The following is a 24,103-nucleotide window of genomic DNA, read 5'->3' on the forward strand; positions in this document are numbered from 1 at the left end:
AAGTTTGTGGTGTGTTTTTAATGTGAAGACAGAAATGCAGAGAAACCGGTTGAGTGAATGTCTGGTAGTCTCATACACAAACTTAAGATGTCAAAGTCAAACAGAAAGAATGTGCTGAAAAAGGATGATCAGTAGTGGGAGAGTTCAAGGCGTGATGTTGTCACAATGTTTTCTTTTACTGTACGTGCATTGATGTTCTTTATAATCTTGATAAATTTGAAGTTATTTTTAAACCATTGATCACAAACGTCAATGTCTGACTACGAGTGTAGATCATATTTTCTTTTCATGCCAGTGTTTTATATAGAGGCAAAAAGCTCCATCATTGTCATGATGTTATTATAACAAATATTTAGCTGCCATCAAATAGGATGGGACTTTTGTGCAATGTGACGGTGTTGTCTTGTTTTACAAGACAATTGCTTACATATTTCATTGCTGAATAAAAATGTCAGAGACAATCAAAACAAAGCAAATCTAGCTTTATGATTGATACTTAAAAGTACTGTGAAACGTACAAATCATTTACAATAAAATACCAGTCAAAAGAACAGTAAGATTTTTAAAGTTTTTTTTAAAGAATTCTCTTCTGCTCTGCTGTATTTTGGATCAAATAAATGCAGGCTTGGTGTGCAGAAGAGAATTCTTTAAAAAAATGTTTTTTAAATCTTACTCTTCAAACACTTTTGACTGGTAGTGTACATAAACACTAACAAAGTATAACAAATATTCTCTGCAAAACACATACAGCAAACTACATGGGTAATCAATGTCAAATATTTAAAGTCTGGTTTGATGTCTTTCAAGGAGAGCTGCCAAACTGCACACATGCACTGCAAGATTATGCCAGAGATGTTATATACACCCATAAAACACATAAGCTGATGCATGTGAATAGCATTGCACTTGAATTACTGGATATCAGTTTATATGTAGTGTTTTGAAGTTGGTGCTTTGCCATATCTCATTAATGGTGGTAATATATATGTTTTTCCTTTTACAGTATGTCTAATACAGCTAACGCAACAAATCTATGTGTAGCAGGCACTCTTTGTGGTAAGTAGTGGGTTATGTTCAATTTATTTAGTCTCTCTCTATACACCATTCAAAAGTTAAAAATATTTTTAATATTCAATAAGAAATTATTATTTTTTTATTTACAAAGGATGCATTAAATTGAGCTAAAGTGACAGTAAAGAAATGTATAATAATGCTGTAGATTTCTATTTCAAAAAATGCTAATTTTACATTCATCAAAGAATCCTGAAAAAATATTTCTACCAACAAATTGAGCAGCATAACTGCTTTCAACATCGATAATAAAAAAATGTTTCTTTAGCACCAAATCACCATATTAGAATATCTGAAGCATCATATACAATATTGCCGTTTTTATTGTATTTTTGATCAAATAAATGCAGCATTAGGGAGCACAAAAGACTACTTTTAATACATGTGGAAACACACTTTTCTCATCTATGACTATTCATTCAACAGTTTATTATGCGTATTGATATTTTCCCCAAATTCTTGAACATTCACTTCTTCTACAATAATGATCTCTTCAGTTTGACATTTAAAATGTGCACACTTTTGAAAATGTACATCTTTTGAAAATGACCAATATTTTTACCTGGACCACTCCTTTCTCTCTGATTCATAAATATATAAATGATGAACAATCACATAAAACGATGAAAAATCACTCAGACAAGACAGGAGGTTGAACGTGGGAAACATATTTCCAAGATAGGAAAGGAAAAGACAGACAAAGAGATAAGTCTGCCCTCACAGCCAGACACTGTGTCACGGTCATCTTTCAGAGAGGAACATGACTGATCTAAAACTTTAAAACCTCATCATCTCCACCAGTGCCACCGCAGACAATGAGCACTGCATGTTTCACTGGTGTAAATGAAGTGGGAGGAGATTAGAGAGAGTGATCAGATGTCTCACTGCTTGACACACTCAGTTCCCTCTATCTGTGACTAAAACATGCAAACATGTGACACAAGGAATTCAGCTTTCTAATCCCATTGTGTTAATGGGATTTAAATATTGGTCATTTTTGAAAATGACCTCTTCTTTGCAGAGGTGCTTTTTTATGAAGTCGAACTGATCGTCGTTCCGGTGCTGTTTCTCCTGGCTTTTCTGGTCACGCTGATCATTTTGTTTGTGCTCAAATGCTCCTACAAGCCATCACATCTTTATGGACACCACAGAAATGAAAAAGATGACACACAACACCATCATAACACACAGAGACACCGTAACAGCAACAGACGGCACCTGCAAGGCATTGACGGTAGCTACGGCATCTGACTTTGTTACACACTAAATACTCAAGTCGCTTGTTGTTTGTTGTGTTTATTTAAAGGTCTTCCGGTTCATGCATGATAGAAATGTTTATCGCTATGTTTATTTAAAGGGTTTCCCTTTATGAATGATCACAGTGTTTATTAATAGACTATCTTGTTCATTAATTATCAAAGAGTTTATGGAAAGGTCTTTCTCAAAAGTTATACTGTAAGAACATACAACAGATTCAGTTTTTTCTCTCTCTTAATCTTTTAATTTACTTTGCAACAACAGCTCCAGCAGAGCTGAACCCATTGGAACATGAGGTTATTCCCATGACAGCCCAACCTCACCATGACATGCAGAATTCAAGCCCTGCAGTACCTCAGCAAACCACCGGGAGGCATCCGGACCTCTTTCAGCTGGTCTCTCCACTTCCTCTCACCTTCTCAGTAAAAGCAGACAACACCGTCACATTGCACAGAGCTGTCATGGACAGACAGCCAGTCGTTTTACGAGTGCTTAAAGGTACTGTTGGATAAGCATTATTTTATTATTTTTTTTATTATTTTTATTTGACTTTAATAATATTAATATATTGTACAATTTATATATAGTATACTATTTTAGTTAATATTTCGAGTTAGCTATTATTTTTTATATTTTCAGTTTTCATTTTAATTTTAGTTTCATTTTAACATTATTTAAAATATTTCTATTTAGCTTTATTTTATTTCAGTTTTAGTTTTAGTAATTGTAGTAATTATTTCATTGCCGTTTTTCATGTTGTTCCAAACCTGCAAGACCTTTGTTCATCTTCGGAACATGTCGTGGTACTGTCGTGAACACGCGACGAAGACTGAGACAGAGGAGAGGAAATTGTTGAATAAAGTCATTATTTTTGTCTTCTTTGCACACAAAAAGTATTCTAGTAGCTTCATAACATTACGCTTGAACCACTGATGTCACATTGACTATTTTAACAATGTCCTTACTACCTTTCTGAGCCTTGAACATGTCAGTTGCATTGCTGTCTATGCAGGGTCAGAATCAGAAAGCTCTTGGATTTCTTTAAAAAAAATCGTAATTTGTGTTCCGAAGATGAACGAAGGTTTTACAGTGTATTTTATTATGAATCTGTGGTAGAATTCTGCCTCACTTGTTATTAAAGTTCAGGGTTTGCAACTAGAAGGTTGCATGTTTTATTCTCGAAACTAAAGAATGAGCTACAAAACCTCGCCATTGTGGCCAGCAAGTTAGATAGATAGAAGACAGACAGTCATATTGAATGACAGACAGATAACCAGGCGGACAAAACATCTTACTTTCTTCTACTTTTTCCCTCATGCAGAATCAGCCAGTGCCAAAGAGTGCCAGTCCTTTCTGGGGTTTGCCCACTTCCTTTCAGAGTTGGGACCGCATCCATCGTTACCCAAATTGCTGGGGGTGGTGTCTGTGCGGACACCGTTGATGATTGCCGTAGAGGAGCTGGAACACCGTGACCTGCTGAGCTTCCTGTGGAGGTGCAGACAGGTACATGAGTGATGCTTCATTTTCACTCTTGCAGGGGACAATGATAAAACTAGCTTGGCTTGATGAACTCAGGTTTAATTCCCGTGTTAACATATTTCCTTATGGGAGCGGGACATGAAAAAAGGGATTTTCCCCGTTTTAAGTTTACATCACTTCAAATTTTTTTGTACAAAAGAGCAAGAATTGTTTCTTGATCAGAAAATCAGCATATTAGAATGATTTCTGAAGGATCATGTGACACTGAAGACTGGAGTAATGATGCTGAAAATTCAGCTTTGCCATCACAAGAATAAACATGAACTAAAAGTCTCAAAACTCCAATTCTTCTAGATAAATATGACACGACTTGCAATTACTGTGCAATATTGACATTAAACTCTCACATTGATCAGTTATTTGCACTGCTGAGGTCACCTAAGAGTGGACAACACAGAGGTTGTGTCATTCCTGATGATCTCATTTGCAATGGATTGATTAAAAGTCAAACTACTATATATCTCACCTTTGTTTTGACTGGCTGTAAATCTCTTTCACAGGACCACACAGGTCAGGAGGCACCGTGTGACGTGACTGAAAGACAAATCTTTACCATGGGCGCTCAGATTGCATCTGCTCTGGTTAGATAACAAATCAGCTTGCAAGATATATACAATCACATTGACAGACAAAAGCCTGGCAACAATGTATAATCAAATATTTATGAATGATTGAGAGATTTATAAGACACATCAGGCATGCACATACTGGCAACTACATAAATCACAGAGCCTTTTACTTTGTTTGACTCTGGCATGCATTAATCATGACCAATCATGAGCACTTATACCAAAGCATTTATGATTTACAATATACAATAAATACTTTGTCACAAGATCAAGTTCGCATTCTAACACAACCTGTTCTGAAATCACAGGAGTATCTGCATAGTAAGAACTACATCCATGGCCATGTCAAGGCTCGAAGCGTCTTGGTTGGTCGGGATCTGTCGGTCAAGCTGTGGGATTTGGGTCCGGCATATCACAGAAAAATGAGTGCAGCCTCTATGGATGTAGAAGATATAGAAATGAGAAAATGGCAAGCTCCAGAAGCATTAGCACGGCAACCTCTCCAGCAAAGCAGCGACATGTGAGTTTGTGATAATTATTTGTATTTTCAGTTAATGTTTTTGTCACCTTTGATCTTGACATTGTGTCCATTTCTGTTTAATCCTCCATAGATGGTCCTTTGGCATTTTGCTGTATGAGATGGTGACATTAGGTGAGTGTTTCTGTCATCCACTATTATAAAAGTGTCCAGTACAGCTACAGCTGCAAGGTTCCATTTACATGGAAAAAATGATCAAATTATGAAGTTGTTTAAAGCTCTTTATCCCATTGTTTTTAATCTCAGGAGAGCCGCCCTTTCCCAACATCATGGCCAGCGAACTTCTGCAGCATTTACAGAGAGTGAACACACTAAAGAGACCACCCAACTGCTGTAATACACTGTACGTTTATTTACCCACACATATTCAGTAAACATCTTTATCTAAAAAACATGCACTTTAAATTTATTTTGTTGCAGTTAACTCTAATAATCCTGATGCACTATGTCATACACACAAATACAAAACATCATCAATGTTGCATGTGCCAATAAAATAATGAAATAGCTAAACATTTATTTTAACAACACAAGATGTAACATAACCACCCTAATGTACATAACTGATAACAAACGCTATAAAGAAACACAATTATGTAAACAAAATAACATCAAATTTGAAGTGCCACTCAGGGAACTCTAATGTCAGTTTAAAGTTTGTCAAGATGGCCTATACCATAATAAGACTAAAAACATACATATACAACAAAGAATCTATTCCGTTTCGATAGCCACTATAACATGCACTTACATAATATTTCTTCTCTAGATATTCTATTATCAAATCCTGCTGTCAGTGGAAACCAAAGGATCGAGTCTCATTGGCTGAGCTGATCAGAAAGCTCCAATCAGGAGAGAGAAGCGCCAATGATCAAGCAGTGCTGCAAGTGTCTGAGCCGCTGGACATCGAGAAATACATGCGAGAGGCGGGCTATTAAGAATCATTCGATTATGCTGTGCTCTAATGATCCCTTTATGTACTTGATCAAATCCAAGACTCACCAAAGGAGCTGCGCACTAGCTATAAATAAACAAACAGTTAAGGTTTGAGATTAGCACTTTCAAAGGATTACAGAAACTGCCTGTTACAGACAGTGATATCACTCTATCAAATGTAAAGAAGCACATTATCTCATCAAGCAAGCATGTGCTATTATTCAGGACTTTAGATTAAGGATAAAGGCTAAAAGCTTAATTGCAACACAATGAGAACGAGGGGATGTAAAATACGCAACAGCGTAAGATTGTGTCATATATGAAATATGCAGCTAATAGACAAAAGCTACAATGTAAACATCTATGAAACCACACAAAAAAAACAACAACACAAACTGTGTCTAGTAATAGTTCAGGTTTTGTGATTTAACTTATCATTATATATATGAAATATGCAGCCTAATAGACAAAAGCTACAATGTAAACATCTATGAACCACACAAAAAAAAACAACAACACAAACTGTGTCTAGTAATAGTTCAGGTTTTGTGATTTAACTTATCATTATATTTATTTAGGTTGGACTACTGTAACATTTTGTTCACTGCTATGGCTAATTCAAATGGTATAACTTAAAATTATATTATTGGTATATTTATTGGTAACTGGAAAGTCTATTGCATTATAATGACGTATGTATTTAAAATACACCATTTATTAACGTAATTTTTTTTTGTAAGTTTAGTCATGCTAGTGCAGTTATAAATAATAATGGTCACCTGACTTGTTCAAAATTAGGCCTACTTTTAAATATTTGGTTTTCCACTTACACATTCAAGCCTGCGGTTTTGGTCCGTGAGGGAAATTGAAGTACGTTAGGTTTTATAATAATCCTTCAATAAATGCGATTTTATCTGTATTTTGTCTAAATATGAGTTTCTCTTCACCTGTTTTTAACCAGAAGCACGATTGATGACGCATAGAGTGATGCTAAAATCTGATTGGCTTCAAAGGGCGTTATTGAAGATGATTGGTTATTATGCGGAACGACGCTAACGGACACAAATGACGCTGTGTTATTTGAATATCAGTCCAGTGATTAAAAATACAATTTTGTGTTTTAGCAAAGAACTATAAATACTCATTATCAAAGATTCAAATTCATATTGTTATTTATATGCACACTGAGTAAAAACAGTTATCTTTATGACTTTAGTTATCTTGAATATATTTTTGTGATGACAATTAGGTACCAAAATACCACAAATGTTACTGTATACTTCACTGAATCTGATGTATCCTATTAACATTTAGGAAACAGAAGTAACAAGAGAAGAAATAATTTAGACTATTTATTCACAAAATAATACAACAACTGTACACAGTACCACTCATGATTTTGATACACATTCAGGAAAAGCCACCATAAAATATACAAACGTCAAAACATCAACAGGTCTGTTTAGCAGACACTCTCCTTTTGACCGGCAATTACATAAATTAGAGACCATTCAACACAGAAACATGAACTTGGGTATTTACAGGGTGATGCTCTTCTAACTGTACAGTAAGCAAGTGAGTTGTGTACATTATGCACAGTAAAAGATACAATATGTGAAAGGTATAAACAGTTAATAAGATGGTTGTGTTTGCTAGTGTTAGAAGAGGGCTGGCTTAATGTGAAGCTGCTCTTAACCGCTGGAATACAAACCACAGTGCACTACTGCAAGAGGAATGTTCTTTTTTGGAGTTTCTCTCCGTGCAACACATACATGACCATAAGACATCAGAATGGGAAAACGCAGTTCTTCATATTACCCCTGGCGTATAAATGTGCTTATTAATAAATACTTTCACATTCAATATCTAGACAAAAATAGCAACACCTAAGCAATGGCAGCATAAAGCGTCTATCGACTTACATGATAGAAATTATTGGTAAAGATTCTCTAATAGAAGTAAAAAATAAATGTATGAACAACAAAATACTATATGTGTTTTCTATGAAAGGGATTAAAACAGAATGTCAGAAAGTGCAAAACTACAGCTACAGTATTATAAACACATTTATTCAAATCAGGTGAGACTGGTCTCACTACTCTGTCAAACCTCAAAGTGAGTCGGTGCAGCACATGTAACGCTGAAATACTAAATCACCAAGCACAGGAAATTCAGTAGCGGGAGTAATGGTCATAATCTAGCAAATTTCCTCCTTGATTATGTCATTTGCTAAAAATCTTAATCTAGGATATCTGAAATGTGAGCTTGTTTAGTTATTGAGACTGTATATACAGTGAAATTCACTGAACACTGGTTGGTCCATTTGCGTCCTCTACAATACAACCTTTACTGTGATTTTAGATGAATGAGTGATTTATTTATCTGAAGAGTCTGTTTCTTTAAATGTATTATTTTTGGCAGTAAACTAGCGATTTTATTCTTGGCATAAGCTTTACTAGCTAAGCACTTCCTATAAATATAAATATTTTAATGCATTTTCTAATTAATTATATGTTTGAAGTGTTTTTGATGGTAGTAGTGATCTGAAGTAATGAAAATGTATATACTGTATATTTCTATATACACTATATATTATACAAAATAAACATCGTCAGTGCAAAAACCTCGAGATTACGATGACCGCCAACTATCATTCAAGGGAAAAACACTTATGCTTTTCTAAAAGCAAAAAAAAAAAAAAAAAGAGGTTTGACAGTTGAAAATGGCGAGAACGATGAAGGCCAAATGTTAAAATTCCCTTTTTCTGTTTGAGTTGATAAAGGAAACTATGTCCAATTTGTTAATTCACATTAAAACTGCACTAAAAATGCACAAACAGGAATGAGCAATAAAAGGATATAACTCTTAAAACATGAATCAATATTGCACCAATCCATCAGTTGTCAAACTACACAATAAAATAAAGCTCATGTACTATGAGCTCTCGTATCCTTTCAAAATATGTCTAGGAGATCTGTGACTCTCCACTGTGGTTCCTTTCATAATCTGTTTACCCTAAACAATCTCTTTCCAGTAAATAAATCTCTAGTATTTTATTTCTATCTTCAGTGTCATGGCTTTAATCATATTAAGCTATATATAGTTACACCGTTTCTTAGATGGTGGAATTAGATTTCTCCTCTTTACTAGAATCCACCAGTGGCTGGGTAACTGAGCTCGGTTTGTCCTCCACCTTTGTGGCATCTGCCGCAGCTTTCTCAGATGAGCTTGCACCCTGTTCCGAGGAAGATTTGGAAGCTTCCACCAATGGGACCTTTTCTTTGACCGGAGAGGCAGGAAGTGCGACTCTGCCGGGCTCCTCCACAGAGGTGGCAGCCGGAGGCGGAGCCCCGCTAAAACCACGGGCGATGTCATCGAAAGTTCGCCCTTTGGTCTCCGGTACTTTGAAGTACGTGAAGATGAAGAAGAAGATGAGGAAGATCATAAATATAATGAAGACATATGGCCCGCACAGCTCCTGTAATTCACAAACAATAAGAAAAAAGTTAATTCTGACATTGTGCACACATTTTACCACAAAATAAAATCACGATAACCAGTTATGAGATAAAAAATTTTCTATATTAGGACAATTATTCGTTTTAAGTGGTTAAAGTAATGGCTATTGATTTAATAAATTAATTTAAGAGATGAATTTTGAATAAAGTCATTATTTTTGTTTTCTTTGTGCACAAAAAGTATTCTTGTAGCTTCATAAAATTATGGTTGAACCACTGATGTCACATGGACTGTTTTACCGATGTCCTTAATGCGTTTCTGGGCCTGGGAACATTGCAGTTACATTGCTGTCTATGGAGGGTCAGAAAACTCTCGGATTTCATCAAAAATATCTTAATTTCTGTTCCGAAGATGAACGAAGGTCTTACGGGTTTGAAGCGACATGAGGGTAAGTAATTAATGATAGAATTTTCATTTTTGGGTGAACTATCCCTTTAAACTCATACCTCCAATTCTCTAGTTTAGGAAACTATATTCCCACAAGCAGAAGAATACACTAATTTAACATGAAATAAGATCACAATAACCCGCTAGTCATGAGATAAAAATGTATTATAATAGAATCATTATTTAAAAAAACAACAACTTTATTTTAATGGGTTAGATTAAAATGATTTTAAATTCAATGTTCAAGGTGAGTGATTTAAAAAAAAACTTATTTAAAATAAATATTTATTTTTATATACATATGTAAAATAAATATTTAAATGAAAAGCTGGTTCTCCATATCGAATATTAATAGTTTTACTTTAAAAATTAATTCAGTAGATTTAAGTGGTTAAAGTAATGGCAATTGATTTAATACGTTTTAATAAGCTAATTCCCACAAGGAGAATAATACACTAATTTAACATAAAAATCACTTGGCATGAAATATTTGTTTATTATAGAATAATTATTTAAAAACTTTATTTTAATTGGTTAGATTAAATTATTTCAAATTCAAGTTCAAATGTGTGTGCATTTTTTTTTTTTCAGAAATGTTTATTTGTAAAGCTGGTTCTCCATAACCAATATTACTATATTTATCTTAAAAGATTTTAAAACAATACTGTAGTTCTAAATAGTTAAAGTAATGGCAGTTGTTTTTAAAAGTTAATCTAAATTAAGCTCATACCTCCAGTTTAGGGAAGCTGATTCCCACAAGGAAGTTGGCTGTCCAGTTGGAGCATCCTGCAACGGCCATGGCGGCAGGACGTGGCCCCTGGGAGAACAGTTCAGCCACTATGAACCAGGGAATGGGTCCAGGGCCCATCTCAAACATGGCCACAAAGGCAAAGACTGCAGCAATGCTGAGGTAGCGAAGAGCCTCAATGTCCTTCTGCTCAGGAACAAAGGTAAGAAAATAAAGATACAACATTCTTATGATGGTCAGATATTTACAGTGACTGTTTTGAATCTTCAGCAAAATGAAAACAGACAGCAGGACCCACCAATAAGAGAGCAATGGTCATGGCCAAGGCGCTGACAGCCATTCCACCCAAACCAATAAGGTGCAAAGTTCTTCTTCCTGCCCTCTCCACCAAGAAAAGCTTGTAGAAAAGGATAAAATTAAAGGGGTCCTATTATGCTTTTTCACTTTTTCAACTTTAGTTAGTCTGTAATGTTGTTGTTTGAGCATAAAAAAGATCTGCGAAGTTACAAAGCTCAAAGTCCAATTCAAAAGGAGATATTTTATTTATTTCAAACATCACAGATTTCTTATGAAGTTCAATGATAAAATACTTACAGATACTACAGTAAAGACAGTATTGACGACTCCAGCTCCAATGGTGGCATAAATGGGCTGATTCACTCCAGCTGACTCAAAAATACCAGTTGAGTAATAAAAAACCTTTGAGAAACACAAAGAAAAGTCCAAATGATTAACTAAAGAATGTAAAGTGATAGTAAAACAAGAGCACTAGTGTATATTAAACATTTGACAGTCTGACCAAATAATGAGCTATAAAGTGGAAGTTAAAAATCATGGCTGATATCAGAAATCATTTGTCACATTCAAAATGTAAGGTCAAGTCCGGCACATTGCATTTCAGGATACTGCATTTTGGAACATAATGAAAGTTTCGCATTCCAAGTATAGTAAGTCATCCAAATATTTACTGCATATATAAAGTATGCATATTATAAACAATATACATACTGTTTCACATTCAAAATAGTAGGTAGTATGCAATAACAAGCACAGTGCATGATGGGTAATGTATGTCACTCACAGCGTTGATGCCAGACAGCTGCTGGGACAGCTGCAGCATGATAGCGATGAGCAGAGGCTGGCGGTAAGCAGCGGTGCGGAAGAGCTCTGGGATGGTCACCTTCTTCTCCATGGCCATCTTCGCACTCTCCTCCTTCATCTCCTGCATGTCCTTCCCCACATCCTCGTAACCACGTAGACGCACCAACGCTGAGGGACAAAATAATGGAGGTTTGGTCATACAAATCTAACAAGAAAGACTACTACATTTTGGCATGGGTAAAACTGTTGAATGTTTCTGAAAGAAGTGCTTATGCTTACCAAGGTTATATACTGTGTGTGTATATATATATATATATATATATCAGTCATTATTCCAGTCTTCAGTGTCAAATAATGCTTCAAAAATCATTCTAATATGCTGATCTGGTGCTCAAGAAACATTTCTTATTATTATCAATGTTGAAAACAGTTCTGCTTAACATTTTTAGGAAAACCTTGATAAATGTTTTCAGGATTCTTTGATGAAAAACAGCATTAATTTGAAAGAGACATCTTAACATTAATCTTTATATTATTGTCATTAATTACAATAGCATTAATGTCTTTAATGTTTTAAATGTATTATTTATTTTAACTTAATTGTATCTGTATATTTAGATGTATTCTAGGATAAAAGGCAACTATTGCATCATCAACATCAAAGAAGATGCCAAAACCTGCTGTTGGTCTTTTGTCAAGTTCAGGGACTCTTAAAGACTCAAGCTTTTGCTTCCTCTATAAGGAACAGTAAAGCACAATATCAGAGTAGGGATGGTTTCTCCACCTTAATTCCCAGTTTCAGAAAACACTTGTTACCAGGCTAGTTTAGCAAGTCTGACAAGGGGTCATGTTCTGAGATGAGAAAACTTTGCTTCACAGCAAATGATATCAATGACTTCATGGTTTATAGGTTTATGAAAAAGAATGAGAATCATGTCAGTACCTACTGCTAAAAACATGGTAATGTCTGTTCTTCTGATTTACATGAATTCTGAATACTAAATAAATTATGCTCTAATAGCCTGCTTCTTAGATGTTGTTGGTAAACAGATTCATTTTGAAGATGAATGTCTCAGAAAATGGAATGAGGTAATGATGTTTACAGAAAATAAGAAAATGCACATTTGTTATATTAACAAAACCTGTCATATTATGCATGTAGCGTATAATGATTTCACAAACTTTATCTGGCTTAAAGCAGAAGTAATGTCTCCAACACCTAGCATCACCAAACAGAATTGCAAAGACTGATTGCTTTCAAACAGGTTTCCTGAATCCTTGCCAGCTGCCACTGGTTGACTAAAAGTTAGGTTTGCTGTGTCAGGTTGGTCAAGATGCTCAAAACGGAGCAAAATTTTGAAACTGGAATTTTTAAAAAGCATTTTACAACATAGCTGTGCTAGCTGACATCTATTACACATTTATGTGCGTAATAATCTGGTGTAAAATTAATCATCCAGCTCCAGTAAATGATAACCTAAATGTTATTTAATAAAGGGCTCCTGTTTAAGCAGATGTTTTAGCTCATTTTGTCATCAGCACTCTCAAAGGCATAATTAACGTTAAGTGGAAACATAAGGTTAAGTGCATTTGGCACAACTTCATTGCCACACAGATGAACTTTGTTCACCAAATAAAAAATTAGTTTAGGTTAATGCTGATGCGTGAGTGTTTTCTGAGGGAGTGGTGGCAAATTTGACATCTTTCTCTTTTCTGACTAATGTAATCAATCTCCTGATATTTTCTTCCTCTTTTGTAAAGCCATCATGGATTATTTCATTTGCTTTTGAAGCAAAAGGCAACGCAAAAGACATATTTGCTGTAGTTTGCTTTCACCACTATAAACGTTCTTTCAGCGTAAGCTGTTCAGTGAAGCATGGTTGCAGCTCAGTGGAGATAAAGCTCATTTGTGATCTCTTTTTTACCTTTACGGGCCTGTTCTTCCTCATTGAGGTTAATGAGCAGGTATCGAGGGCTCTCTGGACAGAACGGAAGCAGTATACACTGCAGGACAGCAGGTACCACGGTTAAAGCCAGAAGCACAGGCCAAAGCTTATCTGAACCCAGCAGATACTCCAGACCCAAAATCTAGATGGAAAAGGACACGACTTATAAGCAATTTGAACATTTACGGGTATCAAATTAAAACTGATTAGGTTATGATGGCATAAATTAGGCTGGCAGACTTAAAAATTGATCAGCAGACTCAATTAGAAGCTTCATGTAACATAAGTGCATCAAAACTAATCAGAAGGGATATTTCCCCAAGGCTTTGTTGTGTCACAAACATATAATGAGGCCACAAGGCTCTTAAAATGATTTACACATTTTTTTATAAACCATCTGGTCATATCCAAAATTAAAAGCTACTGTAAAGGCAACAAACTACATTGCTGTGCCATGCTGTACCTGTGCGATTAAGATGCCCACCACGACACCAAGCTGGTGCAGGGTCCCAAAGGCCCCGCGGAGGGGAGTGGGCGACACTTCCCCAACATACATTGGAGTAAGACCGGTGAAGAGACCACAGAACAGCCCAATAACCAGCCGACCGGCAATGATCATCTCAAAGGAGGAGCAGACAGTGCACAGTCCCATGAGACCCCCACCAATCAGAGCCAAGATATTCACAAGGATCATAGATTTACGTCTGTGGAAAGAAAAACAGACAGGGAGAGAGGGAGTTCAATTGAATTAGAAACACTAATTCAGCAGCAAATGGAGGAAATGAGAAAAATTAACCAAGAACACAATGTTAAGACTTGCACCCTTTTTTGTTTTAGTCACAATTGTTGTCCTTGGATGAAAATGTCACAACATATAGTCAATGTCATATTCATTCATTTTATTCTATTTTGCTCTGACTAAAATGATATATACTAAATATATATATACTAGTTGAAAATACTGTGCAAAACTGTAATAAACCAAACTCTAACCAAATATTTAAACACAAAAAAGAAAATCATTTAATAGTTATTTAATAATTTAAACATTTAAAAGATTAATCAACATAATCAAAATATGAGTAAAGATCTCCTTGTGAACTCCTGAAATAATAACATAAGTAGTAATAATTATATAGAGTATATTCTATTTTTTTAAGATTTATTTTACTTTATTACAATAGGACAGATCAGAACTGATGGGAAGCGAAGTGGGAGAGAGATAGGGATCGGGAAAGGTCCTCGAGTCGGAATTCAAAGTCGGGATGCCCATAGTGCAACGGCACTGTATGTCGGCACGCTGCCCACAAGGTTATCAGCACCAACTATACAGAGTGTATTCTAACATACAAATATGTTTTTCATCATGTTATTTTTAGTTTTACTTTTGATTATTAAAGCACCTGCCGAATAAAAGAATTCATTTCTTTATAAACTTTATACATTTTTTTCTGACCACAGACTTTTAAATGGTAGCCTACGGTGCCCGGAAGCTGACATGTTCGGTTCACTTAGTTTTGTCGTGGCCACGACATAATAACTCGTGGGAACGTGATAATATGTCATGGCCACAAGATATTAATTTGAGGGAATGTCATAATAACTCGTGGGAACGTGATATTATGTCATGGCCACGAGATACGAGATTTTGTCGAGGTAACGACATCCTTATGTCGTGGCCTCGAGATGCTATGTTGAGGGAACGACATCCATTTCTCGAGTTTAATGCGTAAACAAACCTGCGTGACCATAGCAACCCGGGATTATCAGAGATGGATTCATTCATATTTCATTTATAATCACACATGGGCATAAATACAATCATAACGTCAAAACTTTATTGGCATAATTGTCAGGCGTTTATTTGCAAAATATATGGTAAGCTAGCAAATGCTAGCATAATTAAATAAAACGTTAACTAGGTAAAGTGATACACAAATTTAAAGGGGAAATATAAGCATATATAACAATAAATGTAAAAATATAGCCCTAATAAGTTCATGTAATAATAATAATATACAAATATTAAATTAAAAGTTTAATGTTAATAAAAATGTTTTATCCATTTTTGATAATCCCGGGTTGCTATGGTCACGCAGGTTTGTTTACGCATTAAACTCGTGGCCACGAGAAAAATATGTAGATGAAGTATATCAGGAATAAATGTTACATAAAGTGCATAATATAAAATATAAAAACATTTTTATCCATCCTACAGTCTTGTAAATCCATTAACTGATCGTCTCTTTCCCGTAATATTTGTATATTATTATTATTAGCCTATTATTATTTGTTATATTTTTATATTCATTTATATTCATTATTTCCCATTCATTTCGATCTCTTTACTTAACGTTCTGAATACTTTTGTAAATAATACCTCAACATAGCATCTCGAGTGTCAGACTTTTGTTCCCGTTTGGATGTTTTCCTCCCTATGTGTTCCTGGTTTTCCCTCTGTTTCCTTATGCCCATATTTGGTTCTTCCTGTTCCTGTCCCTAATTAGTTCCATTAGTTCCAGCTGGTTTTGATTAATTATCTTGTTTGTCTCCAGTTACTTAAACCCTGTGTTTGCCTGTGTATGGCGTCCGGTGTCTTACGTCATCCTTGTGTTCCTACCTGCCCTGTGTTTCCCCTGGATTTGTGAGTTCATTAAAGACTGTTTGTTTAAGCTTCTCCAACGTCTCCAAGTCACATAGCACCTGAGTAGTGTGACAGAACACCGGACCGAAAAAAGGAAAGAAAGATGACAGCGCCCGAGGATCGGCTATGCTGCTTGCGGCAGGGTGGTCGGCCGTTGGAACTGTATGTGGAGGAATTCCTCGAGCTGTCTTACCGGGTGAGTTGGCATGACGCAGCACTCAGTGCCTGCTTTCAGTTGGGGCTGGATGAGAACCCAATCCGTTGTGATCTCCCGACATATGAGTTTCCCTTAATCGAGTTGATTAATCTAGTCCTTTATTTAAACGGTTCTAATTCCAAGGTTGAAGAAATAAAGGACAATATAAATAGTTCTCATCTAGACCCCACTCACACATGGGCATAAATACAATCATAATGTCAAAACTTTATTGGCATAATTGTCAGGCGTTTATTTGCAAAATATATGGTAGGCTAGCAAATGCTAGCATAATTATATAAAACGTTAACTAGGTAAAGCGATACACAAATTTAAAGGGGAAATATAAGCATATATAACAATAAATGTAAAAATATAGCCCTAATAAGTTAATGTAATAATAATAATATACAAATTCCAAGGTTGAAGAAATAAAGGACAATATAAATAGTTCTCATCTAGACCCCACTGAAACACACCGAGCCTCTCCCACTCACCCCGTGCTGAGACCCTCCACATACCTGGCCAATGGCTCCGACCACCCATCGCCTCCTGTCCTTTTCCGTACTCTGGGATGGACTTCGTTCAGCGCTAAAAGCAGCTCCCCTTCCGCTATCTCCAGCTATCCGATCCATCCCCGTCCTCTGCCCTGTATTGCCGGCCGTGGCTCACTCTAGCCCGCCGGCCGCTCCAAAGACAAGACCGCTGGAAGCTCAAAATTCAAGTTCGCCAGCCGCTCAGAAGACAAGCCCGCTGGCCATGCCGATGTCAAGCCCGCCGGCCGCACCGATATCAAGCCTGCCAGCCCCGGAGCTCGCTCCAGGGTCGGCTCCAGCCCCGGAGCTCGCTCCAGTGTCGGTTCCAGCCCCAGAGCTCTCTTCAGTGAGGGCTCCTGCTCCCGAGTATAGCCCACGGAGGGCTCCTGTTGCCGAGTATAGCCCACGGAGGGCTCCTGATTCCCCGTCGAGCCCAGGGAGGGCTCCAGATCCTGTTAAGCCCAGGAAGGGCTACTGATCCCCCGTTGAGCCCAGGGAGGGCTCCAGTCCCTGGTTATGGCCCACGGAGGGCCTTGGAGCACGAAATCTTCCCCAAGTATTTTTTTTTGGGAGGGGGGGTAGTAGGGCTCTTGCCGTAGAGGCCGGGGCTGGGGCCGTGGCCTTGGAGGCTGCTTTGCCATGGCCTCCTGAACTACTTGCTCCACTGTGGCAACCTGAACTGCCTGCTCCGCCATGGTGCCTCGAACTGCCAGCTCCGCCATCCCTAATTAGTTCCAGCTGGTTTTGATTAATTATCTCGTTTGTCTCCAGTTATTTAAACCCTGTGTTTGCCTGTGTATGGCATCCGGTGTCTTACGTCATCCTTGTGTTCCTACCTGCCCTGTGTTTCCCCCGGATTTGTGAGTTCATTAAAGACTGTTTGTTTAAGCTTCTCCAAGTCTCCTCGCACCTAGCACCTGAGTAGTGTGACATCGAGGCCTAAGGCGACATAACACGACATAAGGACGTCGTTACCTCAACAAAATTATCTTGTGGCCACGACATAATATCACGTTCCCGCGAGTTATGTCGTGGCCACGACAAAACTAAGTGAACCAACCATGTCAGCTCCCGGGCACCGTAGTAGCCTATATTTGTATACAGTTAGTTACTGTTTATTGTGTTATGAAATCTTTGTGCTTTTAAAACTAAAGACAAAAATATTAAACATATTTTTCTTCTTGATTATTGCTGACAAAATCAAAAACCAACCAAAACCAGGGAGAGTGGCAGAGAAGGCCACAGAAAAAGAACAATGGCCACTGAGCACACATGAATGCTTGCTTTGAATGAGGTTTTTCTGACAGTGTGGACAGTGTTCAAGCAGAGAGGAAGACAGAGGTCAACTTCTCTATCCTGAGTGGCCTCATTATAGTAAACCGCTTTTATTATTAATTAAGCATTTACTGTTCAGTTAAAGCAGCATTGTGAGTAACTCTGGCATAAGCTGATGGATAATCTGGCTGAGGTTTCCCAGCACAACAACATAAATGAAAAATGACTACATTAAACTTCTCTGTTCATCTTTATTATATTTATTCCACTTTACTGATGCATAAATTACATGGAAGACAGGTTCAAACCCACAATGTAAGCATTAGCTCCATGGTGCAATGTACTAGAAAAAATGCATTAAGCACTAGGCCATGGCTCTGACCTCAATGTGTCTTCTTTACCAATAAATTTAAACCTAAGTATATGAGTAATGTCACGGAAGAAGTCACAAGCTTAGGATTTCTTTCTTTTCATTTAAAATGCAAAAGCCTCTGAGCACAGGAGCACTAGGCCATGGCTCTGACCTCAATGTGTCTTCTTTACCAATAAATTTAAACCTAAGTATATGAGTAATGACACGGAAGAAGTCACAAGCTTAGGATTTCTTTCTTTTCATTTAAAATGCAAAAGCCTCTGAGCACAGGACTTCCACAAATGATATGTCAGGTTCTTGCCAAGTCCAAACTGGTCAATATTTGCCAGATTACACATGATGAATTAATTTCCACTCACCTTCCAAATTTGTTGGCTACGACACCGACACTGAATGATCCCACCATTCCACCCACGCTAAAGATGGCCACGGCAAAACTCCACACAACGGTGCACACACCCGGCTTGATGGGCTCTCCGTAACGCTCCATCCATGTGGCATTAAAGAACGCCCGCAGTTTCTAAGCGGTTAAAATGTTTTCATTGAAGATGGCCACTGCATAATTCCTATATTCCCATTTGTGTATGTGTGTGTATTTTATTTAAGTTTTGATGAATCATTTTAATTAAGTGCTAAATAAATATGTTTTGGTCAATTTAATGCATTCTTGCTTTAAATCTAAAAAAAAATCATATTAACTCCAAAGGTTTGAATGTGTAGTATATGTGTGTTTGAACTTTTGATTGGTACTACACAACACATACACATCTACTAACCTGTTCCGGGGCATTGATGACTCCTGTGTTGTAGCCAAACTGCAGGGAGCCAATTACAGCTGTCGATAAAGAAAACAGGAGGTAGCATGTCACCTGCTTCTGTAAAACAAGAGAGAAAAGGTTCAAGGTTGGTTAGTTGTCATTGTCATTTTATTTTGCGCTTTTTATTTTCATTGTCACATTTTGATCATAAAAATGAAACATACACACAGACTTTAAAAGACAGTTCTGAGATTAAATTAGCCTATTTATTTATAAAAACACTGTTATTTATATTCAAAATTGTCTATATTTATAAAACATTTCAAAAACATAGACGCCATGTTAATCATACTTTTTCTTGGGTTGTGTGACAAACAGACAGCCCGGGAAAGATTTCAATTAAATAAGAAACACTAATTCAGCAGCAAACAGAGGATATGTGAAAAATGAGACTTACATTTTTTTTTTTAAGTCATAATTTTTGTGTTTGGATGAAAATGTCATTTAATGTTCATTTTGTTCAGACTAAAATGACATATACTTTTAGTTGACAATAATGTGCAAAATGACAATAAAACTTGTCAAACTGTAATAGACCAAATTCTAACAAAATATTTACATATAATAATTATTTAAGAACATAAAATAAGTGAAAAATTTAGTTGTGAACTCCTGAAGTAATAACATATAAGTAATAATTATTGTAAGCACAGTATTATATAATTTATTAATATATATAATAAAATGTTATAATTTTATTATTAAAATGAATCACATATACATATTCATTATATACATTAATGTTTACGTAACTGAATTCTCTAAAAAGATCCAGTAGTCACACTGCACTCTGCTTTGATGTAGTAAATGTAAACACAACAGCAGCTAACAACATATTATATTATTAAAGGGCTCATCTTAATCATCACAAATCAGCCATGTCCTAAAACGGCCCTGCCTCCAGCTGTAAGACAACACTGCGACTACAGATTCCAGTTTTCTAGCGCAACAGGACACAGCAGTGCTGACATTGTGAAGGGCTGTGTGATGCTGAGATGGTCAGACATTCGACACAGGTGACCTTAAAGATATTACTGAACTATATCAAAACAAAAGGAGTGTATAGTCTTTGCCATAAACTGTATAAATACAGTAGTATTTCTAGGACATGGATGCATCTGTGTAGGTCGATGCAGTGTTGCAGGGCATTTCTTGCACAACACATTTGGCTTATCTAAGCAAAACCAACTGGATGTAACTATCTGAAAGAAATGTAGATCAAAAGCATAATTTCCTTTTAATCTGATCCTATTATTCCTACTCGCTCTCCCTCTCTTCCGCAACCATACAAATGACTCAGTGAAATAAGTTTAGAAACAAACGTCATCTGACAAATGCATTCCGAGTCAAATGCTCGGAATTAAAGAGTTACAAGACAACCTGGACAGAAAAGTCCTAACATGTGTAGACAGCTATGAATGAAAACATCTAATCTGCTCACAAGATTGATTTAATCTGCTGATGTTGTGAGGGTTAAGATAGAAAAAAACGTACAATACAAACAACTTCACCACCCACTCTGCCTCCCTCTCTTTGTCTCTCCCAAACATTTACATCCCAATAGGTCTTAATATCCTTTTTATCCTGTCCTCAGCATCTCAGCCACTCCTTCATCGTCATAGCAACATCCATTGGGTAACAGCTGCATTGACATTCCTTTCAATGAGACTACAGCAAACAAAGGCAACACACTGGTATTATGCATGACACTGCTGATTGATCATATTGATTGACTTTTGACATACATTCAGTGCTGAAACAAAGACTGTATATACATATGAACAAGTTGCATAACTAAAATGGTTAATCAAAGTGATGCAAAGCATCTATGGTAGGCCTACATTCATTACAGCCAAGATTTCAAGATGCAACACACAGACTTACAGTGCATGTAAACCATTTTATACTATTAAAATGCATAAATGTTATATTTAAATACATGTAGAGTGTTGTGGGAACAGATCATTATACTATAGCACAAAAGCAGCCGGTATTGATTGAGGAAAACAGGTTAAAGGGACAAACCTTCTCCCCCTCCATGGTGCCAGAGTGGAAACGTCCAAGATTGATGGATTCCGAGTGAAAGTGATAAGGTTACTTGGCACACAATCTTCTTATGCCCGAGATGCGATGCTGTTCGTGACTATTTTGCTTTTAAAAACTGCAAAAATTGTAAAACATTTGTAAATTAGCGTAAACAGTGTGAGAGTCATACTCCATCCCCCCCCAAACAATCTGTTGCGTTATCATCAAAGACTATAGAATACCCTTAAAGGGACTTTGGTTATCATCTCCCGCAACATCTTTCAGAGCTCATACTGTCATACACGTTAAGCAAACCACAAACGTTTTAGCGACATATAAGCCTGTATAATACAATTTTTTATAATTTAAGTAATAAATAATGACAGTAGTAGTTACATCTTCAGACGAACTTGTAAACTTTTGTGTTAAAATGAATGTTTATGTATAAATATGTCGACATATAAGCCTGTATAATAAAATTTTTTATAATTTAAGTAATAAATAATGACAGTAGTAGGCCTACTTTTGTTTCGCCAATGCTACATCCTGAAATTAACATCAGAGTAGGCCTATTGTAGTTACATCTTCAGACGAACTTGTAAACTTTTGTGTTAAAATGAATGTTTATGTATAAATATGTACTTCATGTAAAAATAAGAGAATATAGCCTACTGTTTTTGACCCCTCCCCCAAACCTTTTGTGACGACCCCCAGCCCCCAAAAATGCAAAAAAGAAAAAAACGATCCTATAAATAAATAAATAGCCTTAGTTAAATAGCCTAAATAAAACCGTCAAACTATACACTGTCGTACAACAGGTGTTTCTGCATATTGCGGACTCCACTTTTTTGACAAGTGGATTTAAGTAGCATCTTCTTCACCTCAGACCTTTTTTTTATCATTAAACATTTTTTACACGTGCAAAAATAAATATGTTCGTAATTTTAAGCGCCAAAACATCCCAGTTTTATTAATACTACTGTACTATTACAGGTCTCATAACCATAACAAAACATAGATCACACTATGCATGTAGGCTAATATTTTAACATTCACAATTGTTCATTAAGTTACTCTTTTTACTTAAAGAAGACGCCGTCAAATTCATTTAAACTAACAGCCAAATAAGATCATAGAAGATGTGGCTACTACAATAATCAGCATCAGGCTATTATGGTAACTTAAGTCATATACTATTTAAATACCTGGCAATTTAAATGTATATCATTAACTGAGTCTGCAGTTACCGTATCTCTCGTGCGTCGTGAGTGACCACCCGTTCGCGTGTGCACGTATCCCGTTGGCCCACTGGCACTGAAGTCTGGAGAAATTCGCTCCGGCAATTATGTATTCGTTCATTCGTCACACGCAGCAAATACACGACCAACCGCACGTTCCCCTTTGACGGAATACCGGCAGCCGCGCACGTAAAGCCTCGCCCCCACCCCTACCCCTTTATGTATTTCGCATCACGCCTTGTGACATCTGCTCCGTCATAGCGCCTCGTGATGCGGGAATACCTTATTTGACGAGGTTTCGGTTAGGATGTGGATTGTGCTCGTGGGGTGGGACCAATAGCGTCCGATACTGCCGCCCATGATGCTCTGCGCGGGTGACCTTGATAGAGCATCAGCTGATGGGTGCTACCAAATGGATGCAGCGCCGGGTACCACAAACTCCAAGGATGCAGCCATGCAGCTTTTACTTCCTGAAATTTGTAGAGCGGAAAAAGTAGTAATAAAAATACTATGAGTATATATAATATTCACATTTTCTTTTTTTTTTTTTCCTTTGTTTACCTATGAATAACCGTTGAAAACCGTAGCAGGCCTAGGCACATCCCACTTGCGTTTATTCAGGCCTCAAAGAGGCACCTGAGTCATGGCAGTATCAAATTCTGCAGCACAACAGCCTAAATTCTACTGCAGGAGGGGTCACAAGACTCCAGATGATTTTATAACACAATGCGGTTGCATCATTATATATGTCTGGTTTATGTGCACTGTAAAAAGTTTCAGTTGGTTTGAATATACCTAAATCCATATGGTGCTGCTGACTTAAATAGCTATAAGGGGAGATTTGGGCTAGTTGTCACATGATATTGTTTATTTGTAGGCTAGTTCGTTTTGTATGGGTGCATTATGTACAAATATTGGTTAGTTATTGAACATTTCCACCATTTACCAGGACAAAAACAATTAACAGTGGGAATAGGGTTGCCAACTTCAGAAAATGAAAATACGGGACAATCACCTTTGGGGGGGGATGTTGGGGGATGAGTGACCGTGTATACACACACACACACACACACATATATAGTATGCATGAAAATGCGTATTTTTCAATTAAAGACAGCTTATAGATTTAATATGGGCTGCTTTTGGTGCTTGACACCTTTTTATTGGTCATTTTGTGTTTCAAGAATAAGGTCCAAGGTTAAGAATTATGCTATTAGTTACTTAAATATAAAATGTTTTTCTCTATTTAACAACATTATAATAGTGAAAGACGACTTCCCTTTCTGGTCACGTCTCTTGGATGTTGGACTCATGAAAAATAATCACGTAGTTTGTATTCACCAAATCTGATTTACTGAAGTGAAAACACGGACGGAATTGGCGTTAG

General features: G+C 36.7%; 2 protein-coding genes across 2 annotated transcripts; one reads left to right on the top strand and one right to left on the bottom strand.

The window, feature by feature from the left end:
* The first annotated feature begins 1,694 nt into the window (after positions 1-1,694).
* Positions 1,695-6,286, top strand: LOC107724061 (tyrosine-protein kinase STYK1-like). Its single transcript, XM_016532839.1, has 9 exons — positions 1,695-1,722; positions 2,093-2,305; positions 2,593-2,826; positions 3,650-3,831; positions 4,368-4,448; positions 4,745-4,956; positions 5,048-5,088; positions 5,221-5,317; positions 5,744-6,286. The coding sequence occupies exons 1-9, from the start codon at positions 1,695-1,697 to the stop codon at positions 5,910-5,912; spliced, it is 1,257 nt and encodes a 418-aa protein (XP_016388325.1). The 3' UTR covers positions 5,913-6,286.
* Positions 6,287-8,589: 2,303 nt separating this feature from the next.
* LOC107724104 (solute carrier family 2, facilitated glucose transporter member 3-like) lies at positions 8,590-22,897 on the bottom strand. Its single transcript, XM_016532888.1, has 11 exons — positions 22,726-22,897; positions 21,479-21,614; positions 19,412-19,510; positions 18,995-19,155; positions 14,075-14,315; positions 13,591-13,753; positions 11,646-11,833; positions 11,159-11,263; positions 10,863-10,961; positions 10,547-10,750; positions 8,590-9,388 (listed from the first exon to the last, which is right to left on the bottom strand). The coding sequence occupies exons 2-11, from the start codon at positions 21,491-21,493 to the stop codon at positions 9,026-9,028; spliced, it is 1,638 nt and encodes a 545-aa protein (XP_016388374.1). The 5' UTR covers positions 21,494-21,614; positions 22,726-22,897; the 3' UTR covers positions 8,590-9,025.
* Between the last annotated feature and the right edge of the window lie 1,206 nt (positions 22,898-24,103).

The sequence above is a fragment of the Sinocyclocheilus rhinocerous genome, unplaced genomic scaffold, assembly GCF_001515625.1.
Source record: "Sinocyclocheilus rhinocerous isolate Xijiao unplaced genomic scaffold, SAMN03320098_v1.1 scaffold335, whole genome shotgun sequence".
In the NCBI taxonomy this organism is placed as follows: Eukaryota; Metazoa; Chordata; class Actinopteri; order Cypriniformes; family Cyprinidae; genus Sinocyclocheilus; species Sinocyclocheilus rhinocerous.

Coding starts and splice junctions, on each gene's coding strand:
- LOC107724061 (XM_016532839.1), top strand. CDS start 1,695: ATGAAAAATCACTCAGACAAGACAGGAG. Junction 1,723..2,092: donor TCACTCAGACAAGACAGGAG/GTTGAACGTGGG, acceptor TCTTCTTTGCAG/AGGTGCTTTTTTATGAAGTC. Junction 2,306..2,592: donor GCACCTGCAAGGCATTGACG/GTAGCTACGGCA, acceptor TTGCAACAACAG/CTCCAGCAGAGCTGAACCCA.
- LOC107724104 (XM_016532888.1), bottom strand. Junction 19,156..19,411: donor TCATCAATGCCCCGGAACAG/GTTAGTAGATGT, acceptor TTAACCGCTTAG/AAACTGCGGGCGTTCTTTAA. Junction 11,264..11,645: donor AGCTGTCTGGCATCAACGCT/GTGAGTGACATA, acceptor TGTTTCTCAAAG/GTTTTTTATTACTCAACTGG.